General features: G+C 38.8%; 1 protein-coding gene and 1 pseudogene across 2 annotated transcripts in view; one reads left to right on the top strand and one right to left on the bottom strand.

Moving 5' to 3' along the window:
- SUCLG2 (succinate-CoA ligase GDP-forming subunit beta) overlaps positions 1-18773 on the bottom strand; it is a 281206-nt gene that overhangs the window by 123022 nt on the left and 139411 nt on the right. For both annotated transcript variants that reach the window (XM_023200260.2, XM_023200263.2), the window contains exons 3-6: positions 15543-15642; positions 14589-14679; positions 7323-7475; positions 5065-5154 (exon numbers count right to left, since the gene is read on the bottom strand). In XM_023200260.2, the coding sequence (XP_023056028.1) occupies positions 5065-5154; positions 7323-7475; positions 14589-14679; positions 15543-15642 (434 nt within the window). The remainder of the gene's footprint in view (positions 1-5064; positions 5155-7322; positions 7476-14588; positions 14680-15542; positions 15643-18773) is intronic.
- Positions 504-880, top strand: LOC111533511 (annotated as a pseudogene).

Raw genomic sequence — 18773 nt, 5'->3', positions numbered from 1 at the left:
TCCAAACCAAGCTGGTTCTCCCTTGTAGCTCTCACAATGACAAACCCCTGTAAGATATCTTATTCCAGAGGCTATACACTAAATGGTTATAAGGGCTAGGCAGACAGAATGTGTAAGTGTGACCAGGTGTGACAGGGAATGGCATGGCATGTGGCAAGTTGAAATTAGCTTTTCTGCTTTCTACATGGGTTCAAATGTTTAAAATAAGCACAGGTCAAAGAGAATATTCTCCTGGTCAACTTGCAGTCAGTCGCTTATTATTGCCATCTACTTTCTCAGCTCATAACCACTGTGTACAAAGGTTTTCTGCACTTTTGCCACCAACTGTTATTTTGTCTGTTAAGCAATTTTTAAAAATTAAAATCTGTAAAATCAAATATATGTACATGAAAACCTGACAAGTTTATAAAAATCTTTAAAAATGTCTTAACAGGAGCATAATGAGGAAGGGCCCCAGAACCGCACAGACACAGTTGTGCAGTGCATCACCAAGATAATCGTTCCCAAAGTCTACTCCATCGTGCCTGGCCACTCCACCCTCGACCCTCCACCCAGCAGAATACAACATATCCCTGGAAACCCAGCGGGCGCAAGCCAAGCGGTTGGCCATAAGAGCCCAGCTGAAACGGGAGAGTACTTGCTTCAGTATAACGACCCTAACCACTGACAGCTCATTGAAGATCCTGCCTTGATTTGTTGGAATTATGCAAGATCAGCAAATGTCTATCCTAATTTCACCCCTAAAAACTCACTCTTGGGAGCTTTGTGTGGAATTAGGCACCTCTTCTTCTCGTATTATGTTTTCAAAACTGACAGGGATACCAAAGAAAAAATTATCCAGGAAGGAGAATTGGATCGAACATTTAACATCTCATATTAAGTCTGGCAATGATGACTATGTGTATTCTTGCTGAAATAAATTGTCTATTAATCAAAACAAAGTCTCAACAGGTTAAGAATTTTAAATATCTTTCCTGCATTCCAGAAATTATCATCAATATTCATATATGGCTCTCAAATCTAGCCAGAAGTACAAACCACTTTAAGAGGTGTTAGTGATCTTACACTGACTTGGAGCATCCAATCTTTCATCAGCCTAAATCCTAGAGGCACATGTTGACAATTCATGGCACTCATGTTTTCAGAAACTAACAGTATAGATGATAATTAAGACACATTTGACAAACCTGTAAGTTTCAGTCATATGATAGACCCCCTTTATCCTCAGTTTCCCTTTCTGTGGTTTTAGTTACCCATGATCTACTGTGGGTCCAATTTATTAAATGAGAAGGACAAAATTATGGACTAAGATCCTTGGATGGAACACAGCACTAAAGTTACTGACAGATTACAACCTCTACAGCCACACTTTGATGAATTAAAAAGAAAGAGACAAACTTCTAATTATGGTGTTCTTCTTTTTTTTTTTTTTTTTTTTGAGACGGAGTCTCGCTCTGTTGCCCGGGCTGGAGTGCAGTGGCCGGATCTCAGCTCACTGCAAGCTCCGCCTCCCAGGTTCACGCCATTCTCCTGCCTCAGCCTCCCGAGTAGCTGGGACTACAGGCACCCGCCACCTCGCCCGGTTAGTTTTTTGTATTTTTTAGTAGAGACGGGGTTTCACCGTGTTAGCCAGGATAGTCTCGAACTCCTGACCTCGTGATCCGCCCGTCTCGGCCTCCCAAAGTGCTGGGATTACAGGCTTGAGCCACCGCGCCCGGCGATGATGTTATTCTAAAATGTTATCGTGAAAAACCTTCAACTATCCAGGATCCCCGACCACTGACATTATCTGTTCCTGACATCCAGCCATTGACACCCATGGCTTGATGATCCACGATCATCCAAAGTAGATTTCCCTCCTGAATTACTGCCAGAAAGGCATGAGTAGCCCAATGCTACATCGTAATGCTCCCATCACTAACCCCAGGTCTTACCATGTAGATATTGTATCATCTCACATCATCGCAAGAAGGGTGAGTACAGTACAATGAGATATTTTGAGAAAGAGACCATATTTGCATCACTTTTATTACAGTATATTGCTATTGTTCTATGTTACTATTGTTGTTAATATCTTACTGTACCTAATTTATAAGTTAAACTTTATCCTAAGTATAGATATCCAGAAAAAAAGAGTATATATAGGGTTTGGTAGCAGGTAAGCTTCAGGCATCCACTGGAGGTCTTGGAATGTATCCTCCACAGATAAGGGGGAACTACTATGTTAAGCTTTTCTATGTCTTAACGTTTTTCAATGAATTCTCACAGAAATAGACTTTAGTTGGGAACAAATACTTGGTAATTTTATGTAAAGTAAAATATCATCTTTATTTTTGTTATGTCTAATAGTAATCACATTTTAGAGACAACAGGCATGAGTCACAGGAACGATAATAATTTTATAAGACTATCATCTTACATGATATTCAGCCATGAATGAGGTACCTCCAAATGCCTAAACCACATCCTAGATGAAAATTAAGTAACTTTCAAAGTCACACTGAACCTAAGGGGCCTCTAAGATACAATTTTTTAGGAAAAGATCATTGATGATTGTTTAAATATTTTCCCTTCTACACTGTCCCATCTGCTCATTGCATTTCACTAACCCCACAGCTTCAGCAAGCCCCATAAAGCAGAGATTCCCAAGCCTACAACTCCAGTGCACAGCTTTCCCTGAGCTCCCAAGCCATATATCCCTTCTACTGTAGAAATACACTTACATGTCCCTAGATGAACAACTTTCAACATGTCTACAGCTGAAGTCAACCTCTCTTCCCTCTGCCCCTGCTCTCTCCTTCACATTCCTTTATCCATCCCTCTTCCTGTATCCTCTCAGCCAGCAGGCAGATGTCTACTGGTCTGTGAGCCCCTGAGGAACAATGGTTATTTTTCATTGTCTCTGTTCCCCAGGGCACAACAGCCTGAGCAGCACCCAATCAGTGCTCACTCCAAGCTGCTGAGAAAGTGAAGATTTAAAGACTTTCATGGAGTTAGTAGTGAAAAAAGAAAAAAACAAATTAAAACATTTTATTTCCTTTCCTCGATAATTTAATTCAAAGGTATACTGACAATATGGCCACTTACTGACCCCTGAGTACTCACATTTTCATCTTCCTTCTGTAGGTAACTCATTTAAAACCTAGAGTGCTTCAGGTACTAGGAAAACAAGAGTAAGCTATTTAAGAGCTGTAAATAACTCAATTTTCTCTTATAATATGTAGTGAGGCAGGAGTATCTTGTGTGTACATTATACTGTTATTAACTTCTCTAGAACTCTCTATTATGTTCACCTCCTGAGCTTTTAAATATGTGGTCAGTAGATTTTGCCCATTCCAGATTTATTTTTCTGTCATGAAAAGCCACCTATTGCTGAGTCTCTAGGAACCTCTTCAAAGTGGACAACTAGATGTGTTGTTTCACCTAGTCAGGCACATGACAAATGTTTCTTGGGCAATAAAAATAGATGCCAAGCACTTTGCCAGCTGCTGGCAACACAGCATTGAGTAGGATGGACAAAGTCCCTGCCGTGGTAAAGATTAGGATCTAGCAAAGGTGACTGCAAATAAATAAGAGAAACAGAGATGTCCAAAGTGATATGGAGGAGGCAGACAGGGTAACTGCACACATTCTGGAGCTGACTGCTGGACAGTGCAGCTAGACCACAGTGGCTGTATGGAAAACGGGCTCTTGGTGACCACCACTGCCACAGGAGAAGCCCCTTAATAAACATCAAATGAATGGCTAATGTAGCTGGTATCCTCATTTGCAGGAGATGAAACCAACCACTGTAGCACATATTCAGGAATCTTCCAGTATCTTCCTTTCAACAGATCACTTTCCTGGCATCTCTTTGCTAGTCTCAGAAATGGCAATTAGTTCCTCTAACTGTCCATTGAATCCTGGCCCTTTCTCTCTCATCCTGAGGTTTAGTTCCAGATGACCCTGTCCCATTCTACCATCTTCAATCTTTTGCTTTCAAAGTGAGCCTTTATTCATTTTCAAGTAAGTAGTTTCTCTTCATTAAAGCATATATATATTTTTTAAAACTTTATTCTGCTTTACCCCTCTTTGACTTGCCTACTGTTGTCACTAAACTTCCAGAGAGAGTCAATCGAAAGAAAAAGACAAGACAGAAAGAAAAGAGTGCATCATCTACTGTCTTATGGGAATAGTACTGCCTAACCAAAGGGCATACTCTGTAACCTCTCCATAAAGTCCCAGGCCAGAGAACATACACACACGCACACATGCACACAATCTAGGGCCATTAAGGTGGCCTCTCTGAGTAACAGAGGAAGGAAAAAGTAAGTTTATCTGATTTAGCTGTGGGACTAGGAAGCTTGCCCTGCTGGACACATAATCAGGTGCCATGGGCTGGACCAAAGGCAGAGCAGGGCACGATGCTAAGACAGATTCTGTCGCTCAATAGCTCTAAGGCCAATGTTTTCGTCTTTGAAGCCAAGGGATATTACTACAAAACTGGCATATTTTAAGCTGTTCTCAATAAAATATCAACTTTATGCCATCAATATTCATTTCAAATGCCCATTAGCTATGAAAGAATAGCAATTAGCTAAATAACATGTATTATTAATATTAATACCAATAAGAACGGACCTTTATGGAGCACTATAATAAGGACTTTCACACATTATTCTACTGAATCCCCACAATAAGCCTCTCATGAGTTGTCATCATTCCCATTTTATAGAAGATGAAACTAAAGTTTGAATGAGCTGAATCACACACCTATCTGCCAGGTGGCTAAGTACCAGCAGTGCTACAGAAAAAATACAGATTACCATCCATCATAAAGTGTATGTGTCCACATGCAATACACATGCACACACATACCAAAATACATTCAAAGACACATCATAAACATCCTCTTTTAAAACATCAGGGAAATATTTCTCTTCATCATAAACAGCTGGAAGAAAAAATCAGAAAACAATAAATAATCCTGTTTCCTGGTAATCACAAACACTAGAGGCAATTAAGCAAGTTCCCAAATGTTTTCTGAAACAAGTCAGACACACCATCCCCCAATGGCTTATATACCTGGCTTTTCAAAGGCCCAACGAAGCCTAGATTTTCTGCCATCCGCTGAGCTTGGCTGTCCTTTATTCCTTCAAAAATGTCAATTTGCTCCTAGTAAAAATAAATCAAATAAACAAAATTCAGACAGTCAACTGAGAAGATTTACAACCTCAAAAGAAAATGCTTCGTATTTATTTGCAAATGAGTAATTAAAGTGTGGCACCTATCCAGAGATCTCCGAGCAGGGCTACCGCAGATGCCTGTAGGGTATGTTTTAATTAGCAGACCATCTATAAAACAGCTCTTCCAAAAACTATATAATTCTTCATGGTGGCATGCTGACAAGAAACTCTGATGCCAGTTTTCACTTTTAATTACTATACAGATGGCATTGATGAATATTTAGTCAGTTAATTTTTATGACATCTTTTGGAAGACCTCCAAAGTGAGGTTTTCCTGCCTACTATTAGTTAAGTTTAAAGCCTGTCATACATAGGTTAAATATTACTTTATGATTTAAGCACTCTATTGATGATAATGATTACTGATACCTTAGCTCTACAAAATGCTATTGTCTCAAAGACACCGAGCACTGTCATTATACATTATTTCATGCATCCTCTTAACAAATGGAATGGCCTGCTTTAAATAATGTGAACTTTGAAAACAGCTAGGTGTTATTGGTAAGTCTGCATGTAAAGTCTCAATTCAGTTTCCAAGGTAATTAACTTAAATATATAACATTAGTGAAAATATTTTAAAAGCAATCACTGAAGTATGATTATAGTAGGTCTTCAAATAACATTACTTCATTCAAGGCCGTTTTGTTATAAGGTTGAGAAAAAAAACAAATCAATTCCCAGCCAAGGCCACTGTCTGTGTGGAGTCTACAAATTCCCCTCTTGTCTGAGTAGGTTTTCTCTGGGTCCCCCAGTTTTCTCCCACATGCCAAATCTGTACATGTTAGGTCAACCGGTTTGTATACACAGTCCCAGTCTGAGTGGGTGTGGGTGTGATGCGGGTGCGGGTGTGGTGTGTGAGTGTGCTCTGCAGTGGGATGGTGTCCCATCCACGGTGGGTTCTTTCCTTGCTCCCTGTGCTCTAGCCATCAGAGACCCTGAGCTGGAATAACTGGATAAATAATTACCTTACTTGTTTTTATGAATCTTTCTGAAATGTATACATAGCTCCTATTTATTTTAATGTGTAACATTAGAAGTGTGTTGGTCTTTATTTAGGAGTTGCGTGATGTTTTTGCGAGCAGAATTATGCCATAGAAACTTAACTCTTGTTTATATCAATTAGCCTATGTATGGTAACATTGGTTTCCTTATACATCGTTTCCATTCAAGTCGAAGTTTCCAAGAACCTGTTGAGGATGCTAAGTGGGTGTTTATTGTACATTATTTAGACAAAGAGATTTAAGAAATAAAATCTCCCCTTTTCAAAGGGAAACAAAAAATCATTTTCTAAAAGAAATAATGAATGTTTCTGGTGGAAAATTTCAATGCAATTTTGATCCCAAGAACCCAGATTAAAAACTTCAATTTTAGTTCTGAAAACTTATGTTTTTCTCCTTATAGCTGAGGTAGGTTAAGAAGCACTTAATACATATCACCTCATTTAATCCTTATAATTCCACAGGGTAGAAATCACCCCATGTTCATTTTACTGATTTAAAAATGAGGTTTCGAGACTTCGAGAAACTTGTGCTCTGATTAAATCTGATCTCACATCTCTGACTTGAAACTAATCTTAATATCAATAAGTAAGTCAAGATTTCAAGGATTGAAAAAAACTGACAGAATCTGGACTTCATAAAGATTCTAGTTTACATCAACAGTACTGAGAGATCTCAAGGCAGTTTCTAGTACATCTACTAGAAGAGAACTCATTTATCTCCTAGGAGAGAATTTCTAGATCATATATAATATTAAATGAAAGAGAGTTAACCATGAGAAATGAAAATATAGCAGTTCTCTCCCATTGGTTAATTCTTGAGGAAGATTGGATGGAAAGGAATCAGAGAGGAAGAAAAGGCAGGAAGAAGGAAAGAAGGAAGGGTGGGAAAAGCAAAGATAAAAAGTCCTTGAACACTAAATACCTTGATTCCACCCAACTTTCAACTGGATACCTAGAAAGAAAAAGGGCTCAACATCTTCATACCTTAAATTGTAGAAACAGATTTATTGCTCCTGGCCTTAGACTCCACATTAAATATTTAACATCTTCTATAATAACAATCAATTAATAGCGGGTAGCCAGGAATTTAAACATACCTTAAAAATGAGCTCTGGGTTTGAAGCAGCCACCTCTTCAATGTCGACGCCCCCCTGAGGGCTGCCCACCAGCACGGGGCCATTGCAGGACCGGTCCATCAGAATTGCCAGGTAAGTTTCTCTGGAAATGTCCAAGGCTTCAGCAACCATCACCTACCACATTAGTGGGAAAGTCAAATTAATTCAGCATTAAGCTGATTTCTACTTGGAAATCTATACAAACTTGCTACACCAATCAAACGGCTTCATTTTCAGGCTCTTAAAGCCCAGTGAGTGAGTTTGCGGAGCTTTGAGAGTTCTGCTCTCATGGTGCACACAATGCCCACTGTCACCTCCTTAATTGATCCTGTTAACTTGTTCAAGTGACACGTATTTGGTTTGCCTCAAGGAACCTTCCCACTTCAATCTTCTTTTTTTCCTTCCTCAAGAAACTGTGTCACTTAAGAAATACTCTAGAGAAGTGGCTGTTATTTTAATCTGAGATATTAACAGTACATATATATATTACTACACTGACTTTTCTCAGATTTCTCTGGTGGAAAACCAAGTATCATGGCCACAGACAGATTCTTTTACAGTATGTCTGATGCTTCATATGTTTGTATATTTCTGTCTCTTTGATTACTATATTTTATCTTGTTTTATACTTTCTTTTAATTTACAAACAGAATATTTACTTGTTCAAAAATAATGGAAACAATACCAAAAATATATAAATGAGAAAGTGAAAGCAGCCCCCTGCCGCATAGCTCTACCTCAAACAAACCCCTCAGGCCCCAGAAGTCAGCACAGATATGAGCCTAGCAGGAACCTTTGTGATAACTAGAAAAAAGCACCCCTTCCTCTGGGAGTATGTGGTCACTTGCCAGGACCATGACTGGGCAAGGGACAAGTGGAATGGAAGAATGTCATTCAATTCCACGAGTGAGTGGGGACTCACTGCCTCAGCCAGGTGTCCTTTTGCTCTGTAGGACTTGAACTGCATGTTACGGCCCCACCGGGAAAACCACTGCTAACATTCTAGTCCTTTTCCATGTATCTGCAAGTGTTGCAGTAATGGAATCATCAGGAAGCATATCATACACACTAGGATGGCTTTCTTTCTTTAAATCTCTCTTTTTTTTTTTTAAGACAGAGTCTCATTCCATCACCCAGGCTGTAGTGCAGTGGCACGATCTCAGCTCACTACAACCTCCGCCTCCCTGCAACCTCCGCCTCCCACGTTCAAGCGATTCTCATGCCTCAGCCTCCCGAGTAGCTCGGCTTACAGGTACCTGCCACCATGCTTGGCTAATTTTTGTATTTTTAGTTGAGACGGGGATTCACCATGTTGGCCATCAAGTGATCTACCTGCCTTGGCCTCCCAAACTGCTGGGATTATAGACATAAGCCACCACTCCTAGCCTCTTTTTTAAAATCTTAATACTACAACTTAAATATCTTGCTAAGGTCTTCTCTCTTCATTGTGATTACATGGTACTTATATGACAATATTTATTTAACCATGTTCCTGCTTTTATTTATTTTTATTATTATTATTATTTTGAGATAGTCTTGCTGTGTTGCTCTCAGGCTGGAGTGCAATGGCACAATCATGGCTCACTGGAGCCTTGACTTCCCAGATGCAAATGATTCTCTCACCTCAGCCTCCTGAGTAGCTGAAACTACAGGAATCGTGCCTCCATACCCACCTAATTTTTGCTTTACTTTTTGTAGAGATGGGGTCTCACTATGTTGCCCAGGCTGGTCTCAAACTCCTGGATTCAAGCAATGCGCTCACCTCGGCCTCCCAAAGTGTTGGGATTACAGGCATGAGCCATGGTTCCTGGCCTGCTGATAGACATTTACATGAACTTCAATTTTCCTAAAATGCTACTTTCCTAAAATGTGAGTATTTTGTACACATATCTTTATTCATTACTTTTAGTATCCCTGTAGATAAGTACCCTAAAAGTGAAATGTCTAAGTTTTAAACTGTGAATATTTAAAATTTTGATAAGTACTGTCCAAGTGCTTGAGAGAGGTTGTTCCAACTTACACACCTAAACAGAACAGTGAAAGATGTCTTGGGTGTTTAAAGAATATAAAAACAATCCCATAAATAATCAGTAATAGATGTGAAAACAATGAAAGCAGTTACACTGCTTTTCTTTTTTTTTTGAGACAGAGTCTTGCTCTGTCGCCCAGGCTGGAGTGCAGTGACGCGATCTCAGTTCACTGCAAGCTCTGCTTCCCGGGTCCACACCATTCTCCTGCCTCAGCCTCCCGAGTAGCTGGGACTACCGGCGCCTGCCACCAGGCCCAGCTAATTTTCTGTATTTTTAGTAGAGACGGGGTTTCACCATGGTCTCAATCTCCTGACCTCGTGATCCGTCCACCTGGGCCTCCAAAGTGCTTGGATTACAGGCGTTAGCCACCGCACCTGGCCACACTGCTTTTCTTACAAGTAGTTTGGTGATGGGTTCCACAAAAAAAGTTACAGATTAAGGATTAAGTCGCATTAGATTTTAACTACTCAGATACCACAAAAATACTTAAGTTTTAGGTCACATGAAATGGGATAAATATATGATGGTCTAAAAAGCTATAATGGAATGAATACAGAACTCCTCCTTTTCAAACTTTTTTTGAATTTATCATTAGTTAAAAATAAAACATATAGGTCCTCCTATTGATTTATCAGAAATGGAAGTTCGTAAGTATATAAAAACTATTTCTCAGCACACAGTGTTAGAATTAACACAGAATCATTCTGATTTCAAGTTGATTTTTCTCACCAACAACGAAGGTCAAACCATCAGTCAGTACTTAATTCTCTCAGCCTTCAGGCTGCCTGAAACCATCAATTCTTTCAGAATTTCTGATTGAGGAGTAGGACAATATTTGAAGCAAAAATACTTAGCCCTATTCTTTCCTTATAAAATACAATAACAACTTGTCATTTATAGAAATAACAAAGTTTACCTTTCTAAGCATCAACATTAATACAAACATCTTAAGAAATTAAGATAGTCATTTCTTCTAAAACTTTCTCTAGAAGAGAAAGCTGTTTTAAGAAATTTGGCACAAAATACAAAATGAGGAATGTGTTTGGTATATGCTTTCAGGTCTACTGGCATAACACTGTTCATTTTCTAATACAGAGTTAGTTTAGTGAACAATACTTAATGACTTTCAGTAGTTATTCTTAGAGGCAACACAAAATTATAATTTTTTAGGATAAGTGTCATTCAAGAGTCCTATTCTTAATCTTCAAAAATGTTGACAGATGTGCTCTGTATTCCACCAAATTTCTATTTGTGAAGCCCAGCTGCTGTCTGAAACAGCTCTTGCTTCATAGGAATACTGTATGACTCTTTAAGACAATGTCACCAGGAAAATGATAATTATCAAGAGATAATTCAAGAAATTTTACACAACAAAGACCAGTTTGTTGACATCGTCATGCCTTCCAAATGACTGAGGATGACAGAGTATTTTAGGAAGTGTTGTAGAGAAATCTAAATGGAATCCACAAACACTCATCCCTGAGCAACTCCATTAGATACATTTCAAAAGAGCTTCACCTGTGAGTTACACAAAGGCTATGTTGACACGTCCTCTTTGTGGAGTCCACCAGTATAGAAAGCTTTTTAACTTTCTTTGACCTATCTACCACTGAATCTGTTTTCTTAAAAATATCATGCTACTTGAATTGTGGTCAGGAGATGAGTGCTAGCGTACAAACTATTTGTAACACACCCATGAACAGAGAAGATTAAAAGTACATTCTTGAATTTTAAATTCATTACAGAGCAGTAACCACTACTGGTACTGAATCCTGGACCACGTGATGAGTAGCACTGTCTTATGGGCCCTAGTACTAGCCCCAGGAACACATAACGCATTGGCACAGACTTAGAAAACAAATATCTGATGTGTATAAATGTGTGTATGTGTTTAATATCTTCTCAAATAAATTTAGAATCAAAAGCTTCTATAATCTGGGGACTTCTACTTTTGAGAAAATGGAGTAGACATATTTTTCTCTATTCTTCCTGCTAAGTACAAATAAAAACCTTGGACATATATATACATAAAACTTAAGCTGACTCTGAAAGTTATAGAGAAGAAGGGAGACTAGCTAGGGAGCTTGAAGTCCAAGGAAGCGCATGGTAGTGAGTCGCCTGTTTTCTTTGGCCTCATAAATCTTAGGCAGGGTGCTGGGTGCTAGAGAAGCCAACAACCCAAAAACATTAACAGGCACAGACAAAGAAATCTCCAGGCTCACATGGTTTCACTAGGGAAGTTCACCAAGCATTTAACAAGAAATCAACACCAACTAACAATGAGTATGTTGGACACTGAAATTAAGAATCCAGTGCCATTTGTAATTGCTGTAAAAGAGAACAATGTATGTGTAAATCTAACAAAACATATACCAAACGTATATGCTGAAAACAATACAACACTGATGAAATAAATCAAAGGAGGCCTAAAAAAAAGGAGAGACATATCATATACATGGGTTGCAAGACTTAATATAACAAAAAATCAATTGCCTCCAAATTCATATACAGGTTTAGTAAGATTCCTATCAAAATCTCCACAGGATTTTTTCATAAAGACAAAATTGTTCTAGATTGTACATAAAAAGGCATAGGAACTAGAATGGGTAAAACTGTTTTGGAAAAGAAGAATAAAGAAAGAAGAGTTATTCTACTCAATTTCAGAACTTACATAAATATAGTAATTAAGATTCTGTGTTGCTGGTGGAGGGACAGACACAAAGATCAATGGAACAAAATAGAAAACCCCAAAACAGACCCAAAGAAATATGCCTAGCTTAATTTTGACAAAGATGTAAAAGCAATTCAATGGAGAAAAGATAAGCCTTTTCAAAAAATGGTGCAGGAGCAATTGAATATCACATCCCCCTTACCCCTTAAAAAATAACCTTGACCTAAGTCTCACAATTTATTCAAAAGTTAGCTCAAAATGGATCACAAACCTAAATATAAAACAGAAAACTATAAAACATCTAGAAAAAAATATGAGAAAATTTTTATTACATAAGGCAAGGTAAAGAGGACTTAGACCTGATACTAAAAATGTATAATCTATAAAGGAAATATTGATGTACTGAACTTCATCAAAATCAAACACTTTTGCCCTGCAAATGACCCTGTTGAAAAAACGAATATATATTGTTTTGCAGTTCTGGAGGCTGGGAAGTCCAAGATCAGTGCACTGCCATTTGGTGACACGGCCTTTCTTGCTTCATCCTCACATGGTAGAAAGTGGAAATGCAAAACAGGTCTAAGCTAGTTCCCTTCAGCCCTTTCATAAGGCACTACCAGGGATGTCCAATATTTTGGCTTCCCTGGGCCACACCGGAATAAGAAGGATTGTCTTGGGCCGCACATAAAATACACTAACGATAGCTGAGCTAAGAAACTAAAATTGAAAAAAATCTCATAATGTTTAAGAAAGGTTACAGATTTGTCTCGGACCACTTTCAAAGCCATCCTGGGATGCATGTGGCCTGTGGGTTGGACAAGCTTGCACTAATCCATTCATGAGGGCAGAGCCTTCATGACTAATCACTTCCCAAAAGGCTCTACCTCTTAATGCCACCACAATGGGGATTAAATTTCAACACACATTTTGGAGGGAACATTCAGACTATAGCATCCATGAACAGACAATTCACCAATGACAATCTACAGATGGCGAATAAGCACATGAAAAGATGTTCAACATCTCTAGCCATTAGGGAAATGCAAATTAAAATCACAACGAAATATCACTACACACCCATAAGAATAGTTAAAATAATACCACCACCACCAAATATGGGCTAGAATGTGGAGAACCCTGATCACTTACACATTGCTGATGGCAATGCAAAATGGAACAGCCATGCTGGAAAACATTCGTTAGTTTCTTAAGAAAACTAATCATACAACTTCCATATAGCCCAACAATTATCCCCCAAAATGAACATTTATATTTATACCAAAAATGTGTTCATGAATGTCCAGAGTGGCTTTATTTGTAATAACCAAAAACGAACCAACCCAGATGTCTTTCAACAGATGATGGTTAAAAAAACTGTGGTAGGTACATCCATATCATAGATTGCTACATAGCAAGGAAAAGGACTGTAATGGGATTATTACACATTGGATGCCTGTATCAAAACATCTCATGTACCTTGTAAATATATACACCTACTATGTACCCACAAAAATTAACAAAAGAAAATGGAACTAAATACTGATAAATACAACAACTTAAGAGTTTTCCACAAAACTCTCCCTGAAAAGTAAAAACAGGATGTTACCACTGCACTGTCCTGCAGCATGGTGCACTGGTAGAGACCACTGATCTGTGATGCTATGTTAACGGAGCAGACAGCTGTCATCCCAAAAGGCGGGACCCTAATTTGCTGTTAGGACACGACCTTCTAACCATGGATGCTTTTCAGGGCTGACACATGTGATCTGTGTAGTTGTATAGGGATTTAATGTTTAGCAATAGCTGTCTTGAAATTTTAACACGAGTCCCCTGCCTTTTTATTTTGCGCTGGAATCTGCAACCCAGATAGCTAGTTCTAGTGTCTGGATACACAAAAGGGATGGTGAAAGGTAGACTGGCAGGAGGGAGAGTAAGGTTCTGGTCTCAGCTCTACCACTCACGATTTCATGACTGAGGCAGGCCACTTTCCTGTGGGCTTTATTTTCTATGTGTGGATGAGGGGTGTGTGTCCACATGCTATACATACTTGGGTGCTTCAGCTGATCTTCCTAATGAAATATACTCCCAGCAATAAAAATGGCTCAAAATTGTAGTCATCCCAAAATAAGGAATGGGGCATTTAGAAAAACAACCACAATAGGTAATTCTGACAGACACACCTAGAGTTGAGGGTCACTGTGTGGGAGCAGCGAATGTCCCTCATTGAGTATAAGGCTGTCATAGCAAGCACTTCTCAACTAAATAGAATACATCTGTGTTCTCAGAGGGACAGCCATTGCTTGGTCACTCACCCTCACCCACTTTTGCTAAATGCTGATGATAATAAATAATATTACTATCATAGAGCCCTTTTTATTTTTCTTCAAAGACATACCACTTACTAAACAGATTAGATGAGCTTTAAAAAATAAAATGGCACATTGCCAAAGAGCAGTATTTCATTAGATTCTGTCAAAAACTAAAGGATGGTTTTCTTTTCTATTTTTTAACACATACATAGAAAATGACCCAAAGCATCCATATTACCTTGTTAACTTTCACACCTTCTTTTGGAGTTTGTTTTGTCGCTAGATTGTACCCAATCATCTGTTTAGCCAACTGTCCCACAACATTTGGGCTAAGAGAAAGAGAAAACAAGCAGAAAATGAATGTTTATTGAAAACCATTTTAAAGCAGAGTCCTTACACAGAGTCTCATGTCTACACTGCAAAGGGTTCACCTTCACCCTCACAAAATCCATGGGTCTTTCTGCTTATGTGCTGCGTGTTTAGCACTGTACTAGAGGTTCACTGAGAGCAAAATAAAAATGAGTTCATGAATGAATAAATAAAACAAAAGATGCTTTGTGACCTCTTCACCCAAAAAAGTTACAGTCATAGTAAAGAGATAATGCTAAAATGCATACCAGAATCAGATAAGAATTGACTGAAGATCCAGCAGCGGAAAACTAGGGAGATATTGAACAATGAGAGGGATAGGAAGAGGGTAAAGATAAAAGTAAATAGTAAAAAGGTGTGTGACAGGAACAGGGAGGAGAGGAAAGTGTTCAGTGCTACGAGACACAGTAGATGAAGGTGAAAAGACAGGCTCAAATAAAGGAAGGCTTGGACTGTCAGAAGGGAGGCACCCCAGATGCCACTGGTAATGGGGAGTCACTGCAGGTTCTTGAATAGGAGTGATATTATGGAAGTAGCATTTCAGTTGGAAGTGGTATCATTTCCAACATTTATGATGAATCATTGATTGTCTAGGAGAGAAGGACTGTCAAGTTTTCACCAATTAGTAAGAAAAATCATTTTGTGGGAGCAGAAGGGAAACTAGGCTACTGCCAGAGCCCTCTACCTATGATTTCAGTTTCTTCTAGTTGCTTTGGCTCGCTCCTACCCCGCCACAAGCATCCTCAGTGTGCCTTTCAATCCTGAGCAAGATCTTCCATAACTGCTTGGCCGAAAGACAAGGAATAACAACCTCCAGACTTACTCTTTTGTTAAATGAACACCTCCTTTCAAACCACTATTGAAGACACCTTTTCCTCTTCCTCCAGCTAAGATCTGGGCTTTTAAAACAATTTCTTTTGCATCTGAAAAAGAAAAATCCAGAGTTGGTAGCTGATTTTAAATTCTTTTTTTTTTGTTGTTGTTTTTTAAGCAACAAGGAAAGCAATAATGGCACATAACTTCCAAGTAACTGGTAAAAACTCTCTCAAACTAACTTTGAAAATAAATGCAATGAAGAACTTAAAAAAAAAAAAAAATCAATGTGCCTAATACAAAGCTTGTTTACTGAGGATATTCAAATGCTTCCTACCAGTTTAATCATCTAATACTTGACCTTCCCAAGGGAAAGCAAGGCATGTGTTCCCTTGCTCTTTTGAGTGTGTCAGAAGTAGCTAAATAAATCCTGGAAGGAGGTATTAATTTTACTGTGCAATGGCACTCCCATATGGCAGAGGCACCAGTCTGCCAGTAAGAGGAGCTAACCATCAGAGATGTCAAAGGGAAGACTGGATTGTGTGGGGGAAGGTTTAAAGACAAGACACAAAGGTCAGAGTTAATAACTGCATTATTGGAAACCAACAGTTTTCTGAGCAGTTGTTCTATATATTGATAGGGTTGGGCAAGGGAGGAGGCAATGGATTAAAACTAAAAGCAAGCAGTATTTTAAAATTATTGGCAAGGTAACAAAATATCCTGGGGCAAAGTGGTTGTAGAATCTTTGTTTCTCTTCACACTCCAGGAATGAAAGAACTCTCTAATCTTGACTTTTTAGATGAGAGTTATTAACACAAGTATGTTCCCTTGCAGCGAAGTTGGGTGCGTGAAGTAGCCCAGTGACAAATGGGGTCTTTAGCAAACAGGGTAGCTCCCCTCCCCAACTACCAAAAAAAAAAAAAGCCTCCAAATCAAATATGTTTAATAAACCAAATAGCACACATCTGCAGACCACAGCTGATACTGACATCCTCTGTTTGTGAGTCATCTTTATTTAAAATCAGAGAACCCAATCGATCCTCTATAAGGCCGTGAGAGTATTCTGGTTCAGTATACCAGATTTAGAATCTGCAAACCCAGGTTTCAATCTGGCCTTCATCCCTCACCCAGCTGTGTGACATGAGGCAAGTTACTTAATGTCTCTGAAACTCGGTTTATTCAACTGTGAAATGATGATGAGGGTTGTTTTAAAAATTAAATGAACACACATGAATGCTTTATCCCAGAGCCTGAAAACTCATGATTAATTAAAAACTATTCCCTCGACCAGTTAGTTCATTCATTACCTTTATATATTGTAAAGAATGAAAGGGATCATTACAGAGATAGCTAAACCAAAAAACTAACATTTTGTTGGTATCTGCCACTGCTCAATGAAGCAAGCGCTCCATTAAGTTTCGTTATTTCAGCTATTACTGTCACTGTCATCATCACTGTTACTCACAAGCAAGCAGGTAAAGGTTCAAATGGAAAGAGCCATGAAAGGTTTTATCATGAAGGCAATGGGGAGCTACAGAATTATTTTACAGAAGGCATTCGGCCAGCTGATGTCACACCATTGAGGCTCCTTCACTGTCTTTATTGGTTAGTCTTCTTGTCTCCTATATTTGCTTACACGCAGAAAGCTGAAGCCCACCTTTTTCTCAGAAGCAAACACAGTTTTTTCTTAGAATGGTGTCCTGTGTACCCTCTGGCAATAATTTCTGCCCTGGATACGAACCATCACAACATCGGTCAAGCCCTGTCTTAAAATAAACTGGTTTCCCTCAAGCTGAGTAGAAGACAAATTAATTGTCAGAAACTTACAAGGAAAGCAACCAAGTAAAATGAATGCACTGCATATTTAGCATACTGTAAGAACAGTAGTAAGAGCAAGGATATCGGAGTTAAACAGACCTGGCTACAATCTCCAACTCCACCTGTCACTTTCTTTGCAGAGAAGAAACAACTGAGGTTCAGAAAGGTAAAAGTAGCATGCCCTTCTGTAAAGCAGTCATATTAAAGGAGTCTACAGTGTAAGGATGATGTGAAGAATAAATGAAATATAGTAAAGTGCCTGGCACACTTTTTTAAGTCAAAATATGACAGCTATCATCATTATAATAATTTTCAGCAATTAAGAAAAAATGGCACACAGGAAGACATTTCCTATTTTTCTTTGGAAGAAATCAACTGGAAAAAATACTTTTTGCTGTCTACTCAAATTTTTAATTGTGATCACTTCAAATTCTTTAAAATAACTGGCATTCCACTGCCATTATCATTTTTCATATCCTTGTCATCCCAAAGAGATGCCTTCCTCTCTGAGCTTTCTAGCAGCAAAACCTGAAAGCCAGAGAGAATACCTAATTGGGCATTGTTAATTGGCACTACATAGGCTTGATTAGATCAGCTTTAGTCATGAACCATCAAGACACAGAAACAGTTGTATCCTCAATGAAATGCTTTCAATTAAACGTGTCGCTATTTGACCTCCAGCCAAAAGCATTTCATGCAAAACAGTTGGTAGACCAAGCAACCAGTTCAGAGACTCTGAAACCATAGATCAGGACAAATAGAAAAAGACAACAACCTATGCACATCTGCAACGTACACCCCAGGCCAAAAATGAGTTCACTAAAATCATCTCTTCTGATTACATCTCAAGTGCTAAATCAATATATTAAGTCAGCAAGTCAGCAGTCCCAAGTAAAGCAAGTTTTTCTCATCTTGAGAAAAACTCTCATGAAGTAATTTAATTCAATGCTTATTTACTCAAGGTGCTGAAAATTAAGTAAAATGACTAAATCCCACTCAACAGTAACTCGTCTCTTCATTCAGTATTTACCAAATTGATTCACATGTACTAAATGTCACTGTGTCTATTTATTTAAAGATCTGATCTCTCCCAAAGCTCAAATTTCTTTTCTTTTTTTTTTTTTTCTTTGACATTGCCTCTTGCCCCAGTCCTAAACAGTATTAGAAAAGAAAAGAGGCCGAGGCGGGTGGATCACAAGGTCAGGAGATCGAGACCACGGTGATACCCCGTCTCTACCAAAAATACAAAAAATTAGCCGGGCGCGGTGGCGGGCGCCTGTAGTCCCAGCTACTAGGGAGGCTGAGGCAGGAGAATGGCGTGAACCCAGGAGGCGGAGCTTGCAGTGAGCCGAGATCTGGCCACTGCACTCCAGCCTGGTGGACAGAGTGAGACTCCGTCTCAAAAAAAAAAAAAAAAAGAAAA

The sequence above is a fragment of the Piliocolobus tephrosceles genome, chromosome 2, assembly GCF_002776525.5.
Source record: "Piliocolobus tephrosceles isolate RC106 chromosome 2, ASM277652v3, whole genome shotgun sequence".
Taxonomy (NCBI): Eukaryota; Metazoa; Chordata; class Mammalia; order Primates; family Cercopithecidae; genus Piliocolobus; species Piliocolobus tephrosceles.
This window is presented reverse-complemented; position numbering and strand designations above follow the sequence as displayed.